This window comes from Nicotiana tomentosiformis, chromosome 1, assembly GCF_000390325.3.
Source record: "Nicotiana tomentosiformis chromosome 1, ASM39032v3, whole genome shotgun sequence".
Taxonomy (NCBI): domain Eukaryota; kingdom Viridiplantae; phylum Streptophyta; class Magnoliopsida; order Solanales; family Solanaceae; genus Nicotiana; species Nicotiana tomentosiformis.
In genome coordinates, this window is record NC_090812.1 from 27,303,882 (window position 1) to 27,324,656 (window position 20,775).

The window sequence follows — 20,775 nt, forward strand, 5'->3', positions numbered from 1 at the left end:
CGTCTAATTTAAGTGAAAAGTTTCCCGTAGATTTGTAAAAGCTGGTCCCAGACGGCTTTGTACTAAAATTTTGCTCTATACCTCATAGCTTAATTATGATGCCTTCTCATAAAGTAGCAAAAAGGACTACAGTCTTAACTATACGTAGGGTGTTCATGATTCGGTTTGGGTCGATTTTTATTTAAAAATAAATCAAATCAAGTAAGTCGTTTTTTTAAATATTGGAACCAAACCAAACCAATTAAGTCGGTTTTTTTATCGATTCGGTTTTTGTCGGTTTTTCGGTTTTTTCGGTTATTTATCATTTTTTTTCTTAAATATGAGACATACATTACCAAACGCATATTTCGGCGACTATATTTTCAACGTAACACTATCAAACTAATTGCTCTTTGAGAAATCTATCATTTAACAAGATATATTGATGATAATTGACTCAAATAGTGATGAATAATTTAAGTACTCAATTAAAAATCGATTATTTTTAATATGAAATAAATTCTTGTACTTAGCAAAAGAAAACTACCAATCAAACTAGAAGGCAAAGAATTAGATTATTATAATAGCAAAGAACTAAACTAAAAATATAAATGACTAATATGTACCATAAAATTTTAGAAACTTTATATAAAAATATACATATATATAGGTGTGATAATAAATTTATATAGCTACTTTTATAGTCGGTTTGGTTCGTTTTTTCGGTTATTTTTTTTTATTAAAACCAAAACCAAACCACATTTGATCGATTTTTAAAATTTAAAACTAAACCAAACCTAAAAAGTATTATTTTTTTTAGTAGGTTTGGTTCGGTTTTTCGGATTTTTATGAACACCTCGAACTATACTCCCTCCGTTTCAATTTATATAAACCTATTTCCTTTTTAGTCCGTGTCAAAAAAAATTACCTCTTTCCTTATTTGAAAAAAATTTATCTTTATGCAATGATTTATAGCCATACAAAATATATGTGCCTCATTTTACACCACAAGTTCAAAAGTCTTTTCTCTTTTCTCAAACTCCATGTCTAGTCAAATGGGTTCACATAAATTGAACGGTAAAGGGCCAAATATACCCCTCTACTTTCGAAACTAGTCTAAGAATACCTTTCGTTATACTATCGGGTTATTTATACCCTGCAGTCATACTTTGAGTTCAAATATACCCCTCATTTAAACGGAGGGACACGTGTCATCATCCTGTTGATCAATTCTAAATATCTCCTAATTAATTAAAAAGACCCATTACACATACACGAAAAATAATTTTTTTAAGCAATTTTTTTTTTGTAAAAACTGAAAATATTTTTACTAAAAACTGGAAAAAATAATTTTTTTTCCTTCAGTTTTTACAAAAAAACTGCTTTAGAAAAAACTGAAAAATATTTTCTAAAACAATATTTTTGTAAAAACTGAAAAAACAAAAACTGAAAATTAATTTTCTAAAGCATTTTTTTTGTAAAACCTGGAAAAACTGAAAAAAAAAAAAAAAAAAATTCTCCAGTTTTTACAAAAAAAATTGCTTTAAAAAAAACTGAAAAATATTTTCTAAAATAATATTTTTGTAAAAACTGGAAAAAAAAACTAAAAAGCAATTTTCTAAAGCAATGTTTTTGTAAAAACTGGGAAAAAAAAGTATTTACTTTTTTTTTCCAGTTTTTAGTTAAAAATATTTCAGTTTTTTTCGGTTTTTAATTGCTTTAGAAAATTACTTTTCAGTTTTTTTTTTTTCAGTTTTTACAAAAATATTGTTTTTGAAAAAAAAAATTCAGTTTTTTTAAACCAGTTTTTTTGTAAAAACTGGAAAAAAAATATTTTCTTTTTTTTTCAGTTTTTAGTAAAAAATTTCTTTTTAGTTTTTTCCAGTTTTTACAAAAAAAAAATAATTATTTTTTGGGTTTGGGTATTGGATCTTTTTAATTAATTAGGAGATATTTAGAATTGACTAACAGGATGATGACACGTGTCCTTCCGTTTAAATTAGGGGTATATTTGAACCTAAAGTATAACTGCAGGGGTATAGATAACCCAATAGTATAACGAGAGGTATTTTTAGACCATTTTCGAAAATAGAGAGGTATATTTGAAACGGTGGAGTATATATTACTGACTAGTATACTACTCCTATAAATTTAAATTCATAAGCGTGTTGACTGGGTTCATTTTATTGTTTATTTAATGAAGACACAACCAGGCAAGTAAGGCACGACAAATTTTATTTCTGGTAGTTTATTAATTGTCATTGTTGTTTCACAACTTTGGACAAAACCTCTTGCAACTCCTCCTCCTTTTCTTTTATTTTCTTTAGTATGTGCATCTTTTAGACTGTGAATCAATAGAATAAGCTGTCCACCAATGCTTTTGGCAAACCTGAATTGTTTGGTAGAGTGCTCAAGATAAATTTGTACTACCTATAGAACAAAATATACAATTACCAAACTGTAGTCTAGCTTGGCCGGTTACCACTATTTCCCAAGAACTAATTTGCCAAATAATGCATTGAATTTTATTAACTCTAAGAATGAGCAAAGTTCACAACTAAACAAGTTGTAAGTTACCACCAGTAGATTTCGAATGTAATGGATGTAAAAAGAACATCCAGCGACCCTATGTTCTTGAATCCATGTGGTATAATTTCTCTTCTTGAAATCTTCTTGAGTTCCAATGTTTTACTAGGAAAAGAAAGGGAACAGATCAGTGATATTAAAACCTACGCAGATTATTGTATTCTTTTCTCTCCATTACCGCGAAATTAAATATTTTTTAGAGATTAGACTTAAATAAATTTTAGCGGGAAAAATAACTTCAATTTGTGGATCATTGTCAAAGTAAATGATAGAAAATATAGACAATTTTGTGAGTGGTCTTGGTATGAGAATCGTAATCGCGCTAATTGAGCCGCTAAAAAAGCCAGCTAAGTTCCCCTAAAGGCTAAAACATTCCCCAAATTTCCAGAGTTTGCATTGTCTCCTCCTTTTTTATAGGATGCTATTCCCAATCATATCATCTTTTTCTTCCACTAATACTGTGGCCCAGGCCAATCAGGTGGGATAAAGATTGATAGAATATTTTATACAGATTTATGAAAATAGATGCTTAATTCTGGTAAAGCCAGGTCGTAAATCAAATGACAGTTAACTAACCAAAAATAAAGATTAACGAATTTAAAGGTAAAGGAAGTGTTAGTGAGTGAATTGAAGATGGTGTAACGGCTATATAATTTTGTTTTTATTTCTTAAGAAGATTTGTAGTTCAAGGCTTTTACAAATTCTTTGGAAGGGCAACTGTCACAAGTCATTCATTACGGTGACTTTTCCAATTCCAAAATCTATATCTTTGGTCATTTCTATATACTACTATTTTCTAAGAATTTCCTATACGTTTAACTGTCATCAGCAAGGAGAGAAACATGTATATCAAAAATAGAGATAATTGGAGAATTCTAGAAGATATTGGAAATGAAACTTTTTTGTAGAATTAACCTAAATAGCAGCCAGTGTTTTAAAAGGCGTGGGCATAACGCGAGACGTTTTATATATGCCTCAGCGAGGCGTAAGCCGCGAGACACGGGGCGTAAGCCCCATGAGTATTTAATTTTTAATATTTTATAAAATAATATAATTACAGTAAATATTTATAAACAAGTAAAATTGCATAAACATTAAAGCAAAACTATAAATATGTGAAATATATATATGCTCCATCCTCATAAAAAACTAGTCAAAATAATTTATTATACGCTACTTACAAACACAAATAACTTGAGTCGAAAAGAATAAAGTTTTTTACATGAAGAAACAAAAATGATGACTAACCTACAATTTGAACTTTGAACTTGCTGTTATCAAGGAGAATGAAGTTCTCTTTGTATTTGTAAAAAACAATTGAATATTCGTTGTTTTGGAAAATATTCGCAGACTAGCGAACAAGATAAAGAATTGGGAAAGACCATAAATTAGGGCTTTAATCAATAAAAAATGTCTTAACTTTTAAATTTAATATATTTCAGTTTCTTTTTTAAAACTTTTGAGTAATTACAAGCTGACTTTTGAGAATTTGGGTATTATATGTAGGATTTATTCAACAATTTTTGTTTTAATTTGAAAATGTCTCTGGGGCTTACGCCTCACTACAAAAATGCACCTCAAACGCCAGGGCGTACGCTCCAAACTCCCGGGCGTATACTTCGAATTGTTGGGCGTATGCCTCTTGAGACTTTCGCCCCACACCATCGCCTCGGGGTATTTTTGGTGCGCCTCGCCCCAGGGCTCGCCCCGAAAACGCCTTTTAAAACACCACCTCACCCAACTACTTAAAACTAAAAATAACCGGCTGATATATAATATATATATATATAAGATCATATATAATCAGTGTATAATCTATGTATACTAGCTAGAAAAAGAAAATAATGAATTTGATTGGCTATCTGTGTAAAATTCCAATTTTAAAGGAAGGCACATATGTGGCTAGTTAGGGCCTTACTCAAATTGGTTATTGGATCCAATGTTTTTTTGTTTGAAATCTAGTATCAATTTAGTCCAAAATGCATTTGAAGAGTATGTATCTATATTCAATATATTGTAGGGCCTCGGAGCCCATTATCGCATCAACTTGCCATCTGGTTCTTTTACTTTCTTTTAGTCTGAAGTGGATTAACATTTTCCTTTTGGTTCTTTAAGTTTGTAAAAAGTGAACATCTTTTTATTCCTGTCATATATTTAACGAAACTTTGAATGTTAAATTAGCATGAACTTGAAAAAAAGATTTAGCAGGGAATCACATTAGGAGGTACAATTTTTGTCTTTTGTTATCCTTATCTATTTCTGATGTCTGTGCAATCTTTGAGGTGCAATTTCTGTTATTTTTGATCTATTTTTAGTATTTGGTGCTATTTTTTATGGCAATATGAGATTTGAAATTTTCTGGTGCTTTTGGTTAAATATTTTTTCTCCCCACAGTTCCTCTTTGAATATACTATCCAAAATTTGTTAAATATTGAACGATAATCAAAAGTGCTCAATGTCGATAAACTTAAGGATCAAAACTGCTCAAAATTACTACTTTAAAATTACCCCCAAACATAAGAGAGCATATTTGTTATTTTCTCCTTATACATTTGGTAATTTTCATGAAAAAGAAAATAGGTTAAGACGGTATCGTTTCAGGTTTCGCCATCTTTGCACACTGGTGTAAGGGTTTTGAACATAAACCTCAAACAGTAGCCGGGTGAGAAAAAAAGTTTGCTGAATCTAAATGCACGTACAAGTAAAAGGTCATAAAAATGGCGTGGAGGCAAATTCTATTTTTCAACAGAAGATTAATCTCAGCACCTTCAAACTCGTCGGTGCTAACTGGGTTCGCTAGCTTTTCCTCCAAATCCAATCCTTACATAGGTATTTCAATTTCACCCTTGAGAATTTAATAAAGCTGTAATCTTTGTGAAAATATAACACAAACTATGGTGGGTGCAGTGAAGGTAGGGATACCAGAGTTCTTGAATGGAGTGGGGAAGGGAGTAGAGACCCACGTTGAGAAGCTAGAATCTGAGATTGGAGATTTCTCGAAGCTTCTTGTTACTCGCACTCTTAAGTTCAAGAAACTTGGCATCCCTTGTAAACATGTCAGTCTTTATCCCCTTTCTTTTTTAATTTATGTCATTTGTCCAATGTTTTTTTTAGTAAAAATGTTATTGTTTTACAAATGTGAGATGGAAGATTGTGTTATTGGCTAGCTCGGATATTAGGTTTCATTGCACTAAAAAAGGAAATTGCTTTACATCTTTAAAGTAATTCTTCAGAACTAAAGGGCTTTGATCTGTATAGTTGATTCCTCTGTCAGGCTGATAGAATGCATTCTTGCAAAAGATTTGCGTTTTCTATAGTTAATTAATTATTATTAGTTGTCTAGTTGCACAGTTGTAGAAAAATCTCACTAGATGCAATAAGTAGTAGTGGAAAGAATCATGGATTAAGGCTTTGAGAGAGGCAGAGAGCTGATAGTGGGAGTATTTGTTTTTCAGTTTAGGTATTTAATATTTCGAGTTGTATGATTGTTAAAGTTATTCTAATAGTTAAGCTAGTGGAGATTGTTTAACTTTGAGATGATATTCCACTTTTTTGATGAAATTAATTTTATTATCGAGAAGTGAAAATCCCATAAATGAAGATGTATATAAAAGGTGGAGAATTTTACTAGAAGGCATGATCGTCAGATCGTATACAGCCGTCAATACTAATCGGAATATCAAAGGTGCTCCAGATATATATAAAAAAACAACAAAATGCTCCACCGACCAATAGGAGCAAGTTTTCTAGCCCTTCCAACGCTCGCATATTTCTGTCTTTCCTATTGTCCACATGAACGCTAGAAGAGCTACTTCTCATGTGCCTCCATCTCTTCTGCTGAATTACCTAGAAGCACCTTTGTTTGCAGTTACTGGAATCATCGATACCACCTCCCGATATGCTCCGTACAATATACCATAATCTGTATGAAATAGGACAGTGAAGTAGTAAGTGATTGTTATGCTTCCCTGCCTGCTTGCACGTGACGCACCAACGAACTTGGATTATTATCCTCCTCCCCTAAAGTTTTCCGCTGTTAAGATGGCTTCATGTGCTCTTGTCCAGGTTAAAAAGGAAGCTTTAGTTGGCACTCTAGGGATCCATATTGAGAAGTAAACTCCTTGGACTCTCTTTTCAACAATCTGTGATGTCATCCTTCTGCCCTCTCCATAACCACCTGTCTATGTCCATTTGGTTTATTGAGATATCCAATTAGATACCATATTTGCTATGAGATTATGTAAAAGTATCACAATATGTCTTGGCTTTAAAGTTTTACTTTAACAGTTTCAATAGCCCTACATTGTTTTGCTAGTCCGCTGAAATAGATGTCCTGCAGTATTTTGCATCAAGATTACAGGGTTAAGAGTCCTTGGAAGATGTAGTTTAATTAGATCAGTTGGTTGAAAGATCATGATCAAGATGTAACTTTTGAGACTAGGCATCTTTGTGACAAAGTTGTTCTTGACAAGTTTATAAGTATGACCATCGTTAGGAGCCTATTTAGTTCTCTGATATGCATTTAAGCAGTAAGACATCCAAATTTGGTTCTTAAATTTTTGCATCCAAATGCTATTCAACATAAATTTTGTTTATATGCTTTAATGACGTTCATCTGATATAGTGGTTAATTGAGCTCTCGATTTGAATAATGTCTCGTACTGTATCTGTAAAACAAAAATATTTTATGTAGTTGACTGTCCATCATAGCTGAGGATTGACCGTTACTGTCGAAGAGCATAATTTGCGATAGTGGTGTGCTTGAACATGTATTATAAAATGATGTAATATGTCTGAAAATGATGTCTTATGCAAGTTATCCTATTGAGATGATTGATTAGTTTGTTACTTGTGTTAGTTCAGTATATCTGGAAGTTTACCCTCCGAACTGCGAAGTTGTAAGAGATTTTGCTCGGTTACATTATGCGCAGTTTGCTTGCTTTCTGTACCTTAGAGGTTTGCCAGGTAGTCTCGGATCAGGGGTTTTGGTAAGGACAGCTGAAATGGGATGTCAAATTTTAGAAGCAGTGTGGAATTAGGTGGAGTTACACTGTAAAATAGGGTGGGGAAAGAGAAGTCTGGGTTTGTCTGTTTGCTTTTATTCATCTTTGGATATTCCAAAACACTTTTATCAAGAAAATTTTAAAAAGCATGGTTATCAAAAAGGAGAATGGATTGCATGTGTTCACCTTTGGACTGCCCAACGACTGGAATGATTAGTGTAGATTAACTTTTGGTTGTAATTGTCATGCATGAATATGAAGGTGGCGTGCATGATACCAAATTTGCTGATCATATCAAGTCTGCTATTTAGTGATGGCCAAATTTAAGGCTTTCTAGTCTTAGTAGAGTTATCTTTTCTTTTGAGATTCGACAGTTAACAATTCCTATTTCTTTGCCAATGTGATAACCCTGAGAAACTGAGTGACTAATGCTTAGAATTAGTTCCTATAGGCACTTTCTAAGATTAGGAGATAAGCACACCATAGCGGTAGCTTTTATACAATAAGTAGCATGCCATATTTGTATGCTGCATTGATTAATCATGGCACTGTGGTTTAAATTACAGTCATCAATCCCTTCTGCTGTGTTTTCGCATCCACGTGCCCTTGACATATTGCTTGTGATGTTGCAGAGGAAGCTGATATTGAAGTACACCCACAAATATAGGCTGGGACTTTGGAGGCCCAGATCTGAGCCTGTGAAAGCCTAATAAATCATTTGGTTGTGGTTCTTTTAGTGAAGAAAAACATTCTTGGATGGAAATTTTTCACAAGGCAGCCAACTGCATCAGGGGATATTGCCCGCGTTAGGAACTCTTTTTGATCAATAAAGTGAGAATTAGGGATTTGCATTATAAACATACACTAATAACAAATGCCCTCTTTATTTTACTTCTATCGAGACTTGTGAATTAATTATTGCATTCGTCCCCTATCATCGTGTTTGCTTTTCACACAATTGGAACATTTTGCTCTTCAGCATTGTCCTTTCACAATTAATCAGTATCAGACATTCATGTTTTACACGTAAGGTCAATATGTGGGGTACCTTTAGAATAAAAGTAGTCATATTTTAAAAAGTGATGACATTGGCATGTAAATTGAGAGATTGACAATTACTGTGGATTGTTGACAGAGGGAGTAGATGCTCATAGATAGCCTTTGTTTTTAAAAACATTGCAAATAATTGAAAACTTCTTCCCAGTGGCATTTGGTTGAAAAAATTCAATTATTCAACTTTTAGTAACAGACACCACGATCTGCTCTTCTTTTGGAAGTCTTGTTATATGATGTTTGACCTCTAAATGTGAAATTGTATCTCATAGACAAAAGGAGTAATACTTCCTGTAAGAGTTAATGTAACCAAAACATTTATGCGTTCATATCTTAAGTCAAGATTAGTAATTCTATTCCGCAACTGCAAGTCAAGCTCTGCAATGGCCCCTTCTACATTCTTAACGTACAAATGTACAACATCAAAATCATGCCTGGATCAAGGGGCATGTAGTTGAAATCCCTTTTTCTAGCACACCTACAAATATCAGGAGCTCTTTACCAAAATCCTTATTACATTTCTGTACAAGAGCAGTCGCAATTTACCCATTTCGAAATAATTTTAATTGTTTGAGGCAGTTCCTCTGTGATTCCACATCCACAACCCCTGATCTGCATTGTTGCAAGAAGTAAACAGTTACTAATGATGGAATATCCAGAAAACTGAAACCTGCTTCCATAATGCACATCACATTGTTTTTCTCTTGACTCATCTAGCCTTGTCGATTCAGACTAAATATACAGGCAAGACTTTTGAATAGACATTTTTCAGTGAAACAGAACAATGCAGAAAATATACAGTAAAATGATATAGTGGGCTTCTTGTCGAAAGTGATAAGTAACTGCACTAGCCTTCTTGACTTGCAGTAAAGCAGTTGGTTGTTGCATGATAAATTACCAATATCTATCAGGAGGCGAGCAAGTCTCATCCAGCAAGATAGATCATGTCATGGTCTGGTAGTTGTTTGAGTGCCTAATAAACCATGTTTCTTTTCAGACATTTGTGAAAGCTCGTTTCTATTTCGAGGAAGAAACACACGGCCAACACTTTTGTACAGAAAATGAAAGGGGAAGAGTTAAAATTTGATTTTGAAATGGAAGTCCCATGTCATGGTCTGGTAGTTGTTTGAGTGCCTAATAAACCATGTTTCTTTTCAGACATTTGTGAAAGCTCGTTTCTATTTCGAGGAAGAAACACACGACCAACACTTTTGTACAGAAAATGAAAGGGGAAGAGTTAAAATTTGATTTTGAAATGGAAGTCCCCAGTTGCTCCCCTCTAAAACTGGTCTGGCTGATTGTTGAGCGGATGGGAGTATCTAAGGTGAATGGTAACTTGGTAAGCGAGAACATATTCAGATACCATACCTTAAGCCAGTGAAACAGAAAAGTTAAAAAGAAAGTGGATATAAACCTACCACTCTGAACTTGAAAGGCGGCATACTAACTGCTGTCACACACGAGAGCCCAGAACACCTATAAATTAAGAAAACATTATCATGATTTACTTCATTGAGAATGCAATCAACAAATGGAACAATAACAGAAAAACGAGATTGTACGATTTGAAGCCATTAGTGCAAGAGTATTTTGATTCTCCTCCTATCAATGTTGAGCTAATTTCATCGTAACTCCTCTAATACACCTTTTTTTCTCCCTATATTTATAGAAATTAGCTAATGTGCTTAGGATTTTTTTTTCTTCCGTGTTATGGTATTTTCTTCCGTTGTTATATAAAACACAGCTGTATTTCCACCAAAGAGCAAATAGCAGCTTTCCTAAACCAGATGAGGTTTAATCAGTTTTTTAACATATAATGATCAATGTTTTAGCTCCAAATGAGGCAATAATTTTACTTCACATTCATTTGTACATATACAATAAAATAGTATTTCCAGAAAACTGTAATTAGTACAAACAGTGACATTCACATACCTAAGAAAGTTCAGCTACGTATTAGGGAATCTTTGAACAGACATTATGAAATGGCATTTCAAAAATTTGACTGAGTGCTACGCCATGCTTCATTAAGCACAATTCAGTCACCTTGTTAATGCCTAACTGGAAAACCAGAAACAACCTACTTAATTCCATCAAATGTAAGCAGCTTCAGTTGAAATACTAGAAGTGTGCCAATGTCGACCAGCTTAAGATTTTCATGCAAAAATTATAAGGAAAATGAAGAAAACAAGTTTCAGTAAGCTTCTGATATTGTATGATTCAACCAGAGGAAGAGGAAATCTTTAACTTGCAAAGCAAGAGGTTTTGGCTCATAATAATTAACAACAGACATAAATTGGACTTCGGTGCATTTAGCTAATGAAATTTCCAGAGCATTTTGAATAACGATATAGTTTTGTATAAAGGCAACTGCTGCAAGCTAGAGCCTTGATCTCTCTCTTTCTTGCTTATTTATTCAATTTCTTCAGCAAGTTATCATGCTTTTTTTTGGGCGCGCACTATCATTTCATATAGATAGTTCTCATAAGGAACATGGAACAAGAAGAGTTAAACACAGAAGGAATAATAAGAATTGACAACCAGTAAGCTCATATAGCCATATCATTGACACTAAAATATGTTAACCTCCATACAAGATAAACCACCTGATTATTTCTCGAAGTAATATGCAAATCCTCCATCCTAACATGTCATTTATTTTCCTCATCCTTCTGCGACAGTTTAATCATCAAAACTTAATTGGATTATTCCAAATTAAATGGACCATGCCTTGAACCACCCAGTGTCTTTAAGTTCAATGTTCCTATAAGAACTGTATGCTAAAGTATTGCAGTAAAGAGCTGTGATCTTCATTTTCTTTCAGGCAGTTTAGCAGCAAGTCATTATCTCACTCAAAACGATAAACACTAGGTCAGCAATAAAAAGACATACTTGGTTTAGACGCCCTCACGCCCTAGGATATTGAAAGAAGAACATTCAAAAGATATCCAAGATAACAAATTTTATGAAGAAGTTCATACTCTCAATAATGCCGATGCATCAAAATTTCGCATGCCCCGGGATACGAGAGTACCTTGAAATATAATAATCAAGAAGAACAGAACCGTGATCACTGTTGCTAATATATTCATCTTCGAAGATGATGCACTCTCCTTTTTTATTTTCTTCAATGCCTTAATTCTTTCGGTCCTTCTACGCTTCCATATAGCAATCTCAGATATTTCCTTGACGAACTTAATGTCAGCAGCATCTAGTGATGGACCCTTTGGGGGTCTAGGTGGTTTCGGAGGCTTTGGCTTCCTAGTCCTCTCAATATCCATTTTATCGTCCCTCGAATTTTCCATCTCCTCTCTTACTTTGTTCGACCAAATTTCTGTACACCTAACAGAAAGCTCATCAGCACTTAACACCTTCTTATAAGTATTTGAACCATCTTGCTTCCTTGCAAATCCATATGACGATTGAACTCCACAAAACCCACTCCCCGCTTTATACAACTCTTTATTAGAAGCTTCCTCAGTCAGATCTTGGTTATTACTGCCATCTTCCTCACTAGTTGTTCCCCCACTCTCTAGATCTATCTCTAAATCACTTTCCCTTGACTGTATATGATCCATAGCTAACCGAAGATTTCTTTGTCTATCTATCTCCTAGTCCTTTAGCTGAAAGCAAAAGCACAAGTTAGGTACAAACTCACTGGAAAGCTAAGCCATTGTACAGAATTTGTTCTTGCTTCCAAATCTTGGAAATATGGACATCACATAAAAAAACACATGCAACCATCCAACTAAAGAAAAGGAAACACTAATCTGGGTTTTTAATAAAATAAAAGACATGTAGACAAGACACCAAAACATTCAAATGAACACTTCCCTTTTTGCCATTTAATAAATATTTACTTGAGCCAAAAAAGCTATCCAAATTTTAGGCCAATAAACAACATTATCCTATAACCTGAAAAAGATACCGACTTTTTCTCATGTTCCACAAACTTCAAATGGATTTGAAATGCCAACTCAATGTTGTGCTTCTTTAAGAATACAATATATAAATAATTATACACACAGTCACACAGAAAAAAGTACATACATATACAAGGCAATTTCAATGACATGGAAGATTCGTTTCAGTAACACAGAAGACAGACATGGAAAATGACAAGAGAAAGGAGCTCTAGCAAAACCCCAAAGAGGATGAAAATCAACAGTGGTCCCTTTGCAGCTGGAATATGAATAGAAAATTTATATTTAAAGCATTTACACAAGCTAGAGTTTAAATGCACTCATTTCTTTGTTATCAAACAAAAAGGAATGGAAATTGGACATCAATTCCCATTTTGAAATTTTTTAATCCGAATAATCCAAAAAAATTATTCATTCTCCCCAAAGGGGGAAAAGAAATCCACAAAGGAGGAAAAAATTGAGAGGAAAAAAGTATGAGAAAAACCGATGTGGGTATAAAATTATATGATTAGCAGATCAAAACCTAAACATTATAAACGCAAAAAAAAAGTGATGCTTTAAATAGTAGTATTAATTACTATGAAATAAATAAAAGAGGATTTTATACATACATTGAAGGCGACAACATGGGGAGGATTTGGCCATGGAAATGGATTTCATCATTGGCTTCTCTGAGCTGCGGCAGGGTGTGGAGGAGGAGGAGGCAAGGAGGTGAAGAAGAAAACGAGGTCGTTTAAGGAGACAAACGTGTCCTTAGGACATGGTAACCTTGTAATGGTCAAAGGATGCTTGGAACATTGCCAACACAAACACTTGAAGATAATGTTCAAAAGCAATTGGCATAATCTACGTGCGGTTTGTGGGGTCCGTGCGCCGGTCTTATATTTGTCTTAGTCAAATTTTAAAATTTGCGTTCAATTTTCCAATTTGTATATCACATTTTGAAACGAAAAGAGATAAATAAAAGAATAATTAACCCACATAGCCGTTCCTTTTCTCACTTTTACTTATCCACTATAGATTTTGCACATCCTTAAAAAATAATAAATAAAATATATAATTTATCATGATATTCATATTAATTGATACATATATTTAATAATTTTGAAAAAATAATTTGAAATGAGTAATTAATATTGTGGTATAACAGGAAAAAAGAAATTATCTTCTCTTAATATGCTAAAACAAGAACAACAAACCAGTGTAGTCCCACAAGTAGGGTCTGAGTCTTAATATACTAAAAGTGACAAGTAAAAGTAAAATACTGGATAAGCAAAAGTGAACGGAGGGAGTATTAAGAGAGTGATGATATTTCACTGACCTTAAAATATATATCTCATTTCGAGCTAAAAACTTCAGATGAATATCGCTTCTAATATTGGTAAAAACCTGTGAAGTATGTACCATAACCAACCAAAATAACGAATTTACAACCTAAGAGCATCCAACGCCTTTGCCACCTTCTAGGAAGGGTGCATAAGCTATTGAACCTCTGACAGAGTCTTCAGCCCCACCTCTATAGTTACAAAACTTTTGGACTAAATATTGATATTTTCTGGCTTTTCTAGATTTCCTATGTTTCTCAAGTCTCACCTTAATATCTCTTTGTATCTGCGCTATTACAAACTCTATATTTGCACTTGTTTGCCTAAACACTTTCTAATTCCTAACTTGCCATGTATAGTATATCATGACTCCCCATATAGCAGTAACAACTTCTTTTTGTGATCTTCTCTACCAACTGATGACACTCTATTTTAGACCACTTCTTTGAAGAGAGATACAATCGAGGTACCTCATAGGTAGAGTACCTCTAGTAAATTCTGTATACTCTATGATTCTGTCTTGTTCTTCTTCAGGTATCCCAGCCAGAGATATATTTGATTTATCCAGGTTTGCCACTAAACCTGTCACTCTGCTAAAATGGTTTATAGCTTCCATTATTCTGGTTATAGAAGTCAAGTTACCCTTGCAAAACACCATCAAATCATCAACAAAGCTCAGATGGTTTAGTCTTGTGGACTTGCACATTGGGTGATACCTGAAATTAGGTAAATCCCCCACTCTCTTCATAACTCTAGTCAAGTATTCCATCACTAACACAAATAGTAGATGTGACATAGGATCTCCCTGCCTGAGGCCCCTCCTTCCTTCAAAGAACCCATATTCGTCCCCATTTACTTTTATTATGAATTTTGTTATTGTTACACAAGTTATTACCAATCTCACAAAAGTTCTTGGGAAACCATATCCATTCAATGCTTCCTCAATGAAGACTCAACTTACCATGTCATAGGCCTTTCTCAAATCAATCTCCATTAAACATCTAGGGGATATTTTTCTATTATAATGCCTCAGCAGGTCGTGGCAAATTAGTACATTATGAATGAGAGACCTACCTTAAACAAAGGCAACTTGATTCTCATTAACAATTAGTGGCAGTACCTGTTTCAACATTGCACATATCATCTTGGATATACACTTATATATCACATTGCAGCAAGATATAGGTCTAAACTCATTAGCATTCAGTGGTGATGCTATCTTTGGGATCAAAGTAATCATTGTAGTGTTTAGTTGCTGCAAAATTTTTCCATTAGCAAAGAATTCTAAAACAGCTTCAGTGATATTCTTTTCTACAATGCTCCATGCCTTCCTGTAAAAACTACTTCCATATCCATCAGGCCCTGGGCTTTTGTTTGCATCACTACTGTAACATGGCATTCTTTACTTCCTTTTTAATATATGAACTCAACAATTGTAATTGATCACCTGTAGTTAGTACATATCCATTCTTTAGGAAACTATTGAAAGTTTTGGTTCTATTTTTCTCCTTCCTCCCCAACATGTCCTGGTAGTATTCCACCAGTACCTTAGTAATATCATCTTGATTTGTCTGCATATTCCCTGCTTGTCCTTCAACTGAATGATTGCCTGCTGTAATTGTCTATGTTTTATCACTGAAAAGAAATATTTGGTATATCCATCCCCCAATTTGATCCACGTGGCCTTACTCTTTTGTTGCAAAAATATTTTTGCTAGGTAAGATGTCCTCCTGAATTTTATGTACTGTTCCCTTTCTTTCTATTGTAGCGTTGTATCTCCAGGTCTTGTGTGTAGGGCCAATTGGAGTCGACTTAACATATTCCTGTCCTCTTCTACATTAGATATAATATTCCTAAAATATTATCCATTTAGTGCTCTGAAACTCCTTTTTAATTTTTTCAGTTTCTTTATAACTCTCCACATACTACATCCATATATTTGTTGCTCCCAGACTTCCTGTACTTTGTCTAGAAACAATGGGTGGCTAGTCCATACATTGCAGAATTTGAATGGTCTTCTTTCTCTTCTAGGCATGCTCAACTTCTTAGTTTCATAGGACAATGATCATTAATTCCTTATGGTAGGAAGTTTTGCAATGAAAGCAAACATCTTACTTAACCACTCATTGTTGACAAAGACCCAACATTTTAGAAAAGACCCTACTCTCTCCCTATTTATCATTCCAAGTATAATGCCTGCCCTGATGAGGTAATTCCAGCAGGTTGTAATTGTCCACGCAGGAGTGAAAATCAACTACCTCAGCTATACTCACTTGGTTCCCCCTAATTCTATCCTCCAACTTCAGCACATAATTAAAATCCCCCATGAGTACCCATCGTAGATTGTTACCCACATTCACTATCTCCAAATAACTCCATAATGATCTCTTTTCTTCTCATGTGTTGAACCCATATACTACAGTTAGCAAAACAAGTCATCTATAGTGATATAGCTTCCACCTTATAAGTTATTGCCTGAGTAGTCTCACTCAGTGATGTAACCGTATAGTAGTCGGGCCTCCAAGTCACACAAACTCTACCATTTGGACGGTGGTCCAAGTTTGTCACAAACCCCCATCCTCCAAATATTGTATTTGCCACCTTCCCTATCTTATTTGCTTAATTTTTATTTTCAAGAACCCCATAAGTCCTGTATTTTCTCTACTATATAGGAGTTTAACATCCCTTTGTTTGTTAGGGGCATTGAAGCCCCTAACATTCCAACACAGAATATTATCCATGCTCCTGGGGTTGCACTGCATTGCCTCCCCATTCCTGGGTGGACTCCTAGGAATTTGAACTTCTGATTCAACCGTTGTCAAGACTTGAAAGGTGTTTTTTAGCTCACCCCTTTATTTTTGTACTATGTCACCCTTAGTTGTATTCAAAGGTGTGACCCATCCGACATTCACTCTTTCACTTGGTTATTGTTTCTCCTTTCCTCTAGTCTTGTATGCATTTCCATCTACTACACTGTTCTGTCCCTTTCCCCTTTATCAATTCTAAGACCCATTTGTGTACTCCCCTGTGTTGTTGTGGCTCTTCCAGGTGATGTTGATCCTATTGGTTGCCCAATACTTGGTTCTGCTATGTTTTCCTCCTTTTCTCTTCCCCCTTTTGCTTTAGGTGGAGACCCATTCTTCTTTCTACATTGTGCCTCTGAGTGACCATACTTGTGGCACATAGTACACAATATTGGTTTCCAATCGTATTGTACTTGTTGTTCAATCAAATTTTCTCTTTCATTTTTGAAAATAATTTTGTCTGCCAGATTGGAATCTACCTCCGTCTCAATGAGTAGTCTAGCAAAGTTGAGGCCCTTCTTCTGCTCTGTATTATGATCAACCATGATAGGTTTGCCAATCAAATTCCCAATCTCACTTAACCCTTTAGCACTCCAGTATTTAAAATCCAGACCATAGAGTTTCACCCAAATTGACACTGTGTGTAGTGCCTCTCTTGTGAACTCTATATCTACTTCCCATGCTTTCACAATCAGATGTTTATTATCAAAGTGGTAGATTCTACCTTGAATGACCTCATTCCCCTCACACACAGTATCAAATCGAACAAGAATTATTTCATTCTTAAGCATTGAAAACTTATTGATTCCATGTTTCCCCCAGATCCTTTGTATGTATCCGTTCAGAACAAAGAATGGCGGGTAGGCCCCAAGTACGTAGCATACAAGTGCAATTTTGCAATAAGAAATTTATGATGCAATATCCTCATCTTCAATTTCATAGATCGAAGACTCACCATGCTTATCGGGCGATACAAATTCTAATTTGAAACCAGCATTTGTGATCTTCGCAATGTCGAAATTGTCCCAGATCGATCCCTTGTTCTCCCCTGCTTCAACTTCTTCTACTTCATCTGCCCATGAGATTTTGCTCCTGCTACTTGAAGCCTGAGCTAGATTCACCCACTTCTCTGATGTTCCTCGTGTTTCAATTTCTTTAGCATTCGTCTCTACTGTTTCAGCTTCCCCAAATCGCTAGGGTTTTGCTCCATTGTTTCATTGGTTTTACCGCCCCCTATTTCTTCCATCTTGTTCTTCAATTGTGTCAATTCTTTCTTCTTTTTGTCCCATGCTCCAAGAGTAGCAGATTCCCGAGCTTCAATTGCCTTCAGAGTAGGGTTTTGTGCTCTCTTCCCCATGGATGGCTCACGTTAGTCTAACATGCGCCGAGAGAAAAAAGAGACCTTTTCATTGACCGTGTTTTTTCATTACTTCTAATATCGATTTAAAAAAAAAAAATTTAGTATCTCACTTGCTGTAGGATGCTCGCTTTAAAATCTACTAATTCTAATTTACGTAACGTCATAAGTCTTTGGATTGAATAGGAATTTCAGAAAATGGAACTATAATAAAATTAAGATAAAGGTTATACTGAGAAGAGGGTTATTGATAAGAGGACTCAAAACCCAAATAGTCGTCTACTTAATCTATTAAATAAAAAATAGTCTGCAAATATAAATATATGTCAAAATAAAACTTATACAAATATTGCTTGACGAAGGAGTAAAAATAAAAATAAACCCTAATTTCTGTTAAAAGCTCTACATCCTTTATTTCTTGGAAACTTATAAAAATACATTTTTTTCTTCTAGAAAATTATAAAAGTACTTTTTTCTTTTTGATATTGAAACATCATCCCAAGCCAAGCTGATGAGTGATCCTCAACCGAGTACGGCTAACCATGTCAAATGGGTAGGGAGGGATCTAAATAGCACAACAAAAAATTAACAAAAGGCCTAATAGTGCTGCAGTCCAGCACAATCTTAACTTCTGAATGTAGAAAAGAACTACCTAGATACTTGGAAGCCAGTATATACCCAATTGTATCCAAAGAACTCCATTTTGCTTTCACCTTGTCTGGGATGGGAAGGTTGGCAAAGAGGAATTAGAAGATGATCATCTATTTGTAATAATAAATAACATCCTTCCTATTCTACTATTTATAAAGTACTCATTATCAAAAAAATTAGACTACTAAGTTATAAACCGTTACACAATAACAATGTTAATTTAGTTACAGAAGCCATGCAATAAAATCTGCAATATTAAGAACGTTCGGTATCATACGGGGGAAGTGCACAGTTAGCCACTAATAAGACATGTATTTACTTTTAAGCCATTGTTTAAAATATCTTTAGTCTTTAGCCACTGCTTTAATAAATTTTATCCGCTGGACAAAAATACCCTTCTGCTCACAAAGTTCAAGACCAAGTGTCCTTAACTTAAGAGCTTGTTACTGTAAGTTCAGGACTAGCTTTCCTTAATTTATGAGCTTGTAAGTCTAAGTTTAGGACTACTTGCCCTTAACTTTTGAACTTGTAACTCTAAATTCAGGACTACATGTCCTTAACTTTTGAACTTGGAACTCGAAGTTCAGGACTACCTGTCCTTAATTTCTGTGCTTGTAACTCTAAGTTAAGGATTACCTGTCCTTAATTTCTGTACTTGTAACTCTAAGTTAATGACCAAGTGTCCTTAATTTTTGAACTTCCAACTCTAAGTTCAGGACCAAGTGTCCTTAACTTATAAGCTTGTTATTGTAAGTTCAGTACTAGTTGTCCTTAATTTATGAGCTTGTAAGTCTAAGTTAAGGACTACATATCCTTAGTTTTTGAGCTTGTAACTATAAGTTCAAGACTACATGTCCTTAACTTTTGAACTTGTAACTCTAAGTTCAGGACTACCTGTCCTTAATTTCTATGCTTGTAACTCTAAGTTAAGGACTACCTGTCCTTAATTTATGTGCTTGTAACTATAAGTTAAGGACCAAATCCTATCAACAACACATGCATCAACAAGAATCAGAAACCCAATTCAACATTGAATCCATACATAAAATTGAAGGCAAAAACCGAATAAAGGTGGCAATCACACGAAACAAGACAAAGCTGGCCCTCTTTAGAAAAATAACAAGATATCATTTTTCATCTTCATAACTGTTCAAAGCCATCAAATTCACAAGAATCAAAAAACTCAATTCAGCATTTTTATCACAAACAACATATGCATCCACAAAAACATGTCTCTGCATCGAACTTGAGAGAGAGAAGCGAGGGTTTGGGAAGAAAAGTAATGGAAGAAAGGGTAAAAATGTCTTTTCATATTAATTTTAATAGAGTAGTGGCTATTTTTGCTCAACATTAGAATTACTGGATATAAAATGAATACCACCTTAAATAGTGGCTACCCCACGCCATTTATACGCGCAAAGAGATGTAAGTTGTTAATATTAACTTGATATAGCATGAAAATTAAATGCAGAAAATACAAGACGCTCAAAAGTAAATGAAAAATATCTCTAACACGGGCAAAGCTAAAACATCAAAAATCAGACTCGTTGCAGCAACCCACAATATCAAATTAATGTAAGGATTCTCATAACACGGTTAATCATTGACAACTAATTAAGCATAACAAGAACGATTAATACATAATTTTTAGAAGTTTAGATGCATAATTAGACAAACATAAGTCCCTAAATGATGGAAGCTGGGATACAAACTTCATTCGGTTGTCGCCGAATAACCTAAAAAGAAAACATAGATAATACTGGGAAACGATAAAGAAGAAGAAATCATATATTTAAAACTATAAATTAACTACAAGAAGATTCAATCATTCGTTCGAAAGCAAGGAGCGTGTGACCAATCTTGTAGGAAGCATATGCATTAATGCAAGCATATTCAACTTGGATTTCTGTCACGACCCAAAATCTACCCGTCGTGATGGCACCTATCTAAATACTAGGAAAGTCGAGAATCTCAATAAACTACCATATTTTTTAAGTTTGAAAATATAATATCTAAATTTAGCGGAAGAAAAACTCACAAATACATATATAAATACTCCCAAAATCCGGTGTCACTGAGTACATGAGCATCTAA

The 20,775-nt window shown here is 34.3% G+C and overlaps 3 protein-coding genes across 9 annotated transcripts; 1 reads left to right on the forward strand and 2 right to left on the reverse strand.

The window, feature by feature from the left end:
* Window positions 1-4,656: 4,656 nt before the first annotated feature.
* On the forward strand, window positions 4,657-8,526 carry LOC104089428 (uncharacterized). The gene is made up of 4 exons (XM_009594322.4): window positions 4,657-4,789; window positions 5,167-5,394; window positions 5,473-5,621; window positions 8,201-8,526. Exons 2-4 carry the CDS (start codon window positions 5,283-5,285, stop codon window positions 8,276-8,278), a joined length of 339 nt encoding a protein of 112 aa, XP_009592617.1. The 5' UTR covers window positions 4,657-4,789; window positions 5,167-5,282; the 3' UTR covers window positions 8,279-8,526.
* A 364-nt stretch (window positions 8,527-8,890) lies between these two features.
* Window positions 8,891-18,088, reverse strand: LOC104089427 (uncharacterized). 7 transcript variants are annotated; one of them, XR_684746.4, is made up of 5 exons: window positions 13,156-18,088; window positions 11,603-12,244; window positions 10,557-10,682; window positions 10,040-10,097; window positions 8,891-9,233 (listed from the first exon to the last, which is right to left on the reverse strand). XR_684746.4 is itself a non-coding variant. In XM_009594319.4 (4 exons), exons 2-3 carry the CDS (start codon window positions 12,197-12,199, stop codon window positions 10,065-10,067), a joined length of 630 nt encoding a protein of 209 aa, XP_009592614.1. In that variant the 5' UTR covers window positions 12,200-12,244; window positions 13,156-18,085; the 3' UTR covers window positions 8,891-9,233; window positions 10,040-10,064. The 7 variants fall into 7 exon arrangements, 2 of the variants coding, with proteins under 2 accessions (XP_009592614.1, XP_009592616.1); XR_684747.4 differs by having other exon boundaries at window positions 11,656-12,244; window positions 13,156-18,085; XR_684748.4 differs by having other exon boundaries at window positions 10,557-10,701; window positions 11,656-12,244; window positions 13,156-18,085.
* Window positions 16,838-17,464, reverse strand: LOC138904899 (uncharacterized). The gene has a single exon (XM_070193396.1). The coding sequence runs from the start codon at window positions 17,462-17,464 to the stop codon at window positions 16,838-16,840; it is 627 nt and encodes a 208-aa protein (XP_070049497.1).
* Window positions 18,089-20,775: the final 2,687 nt, after the last annotated feature.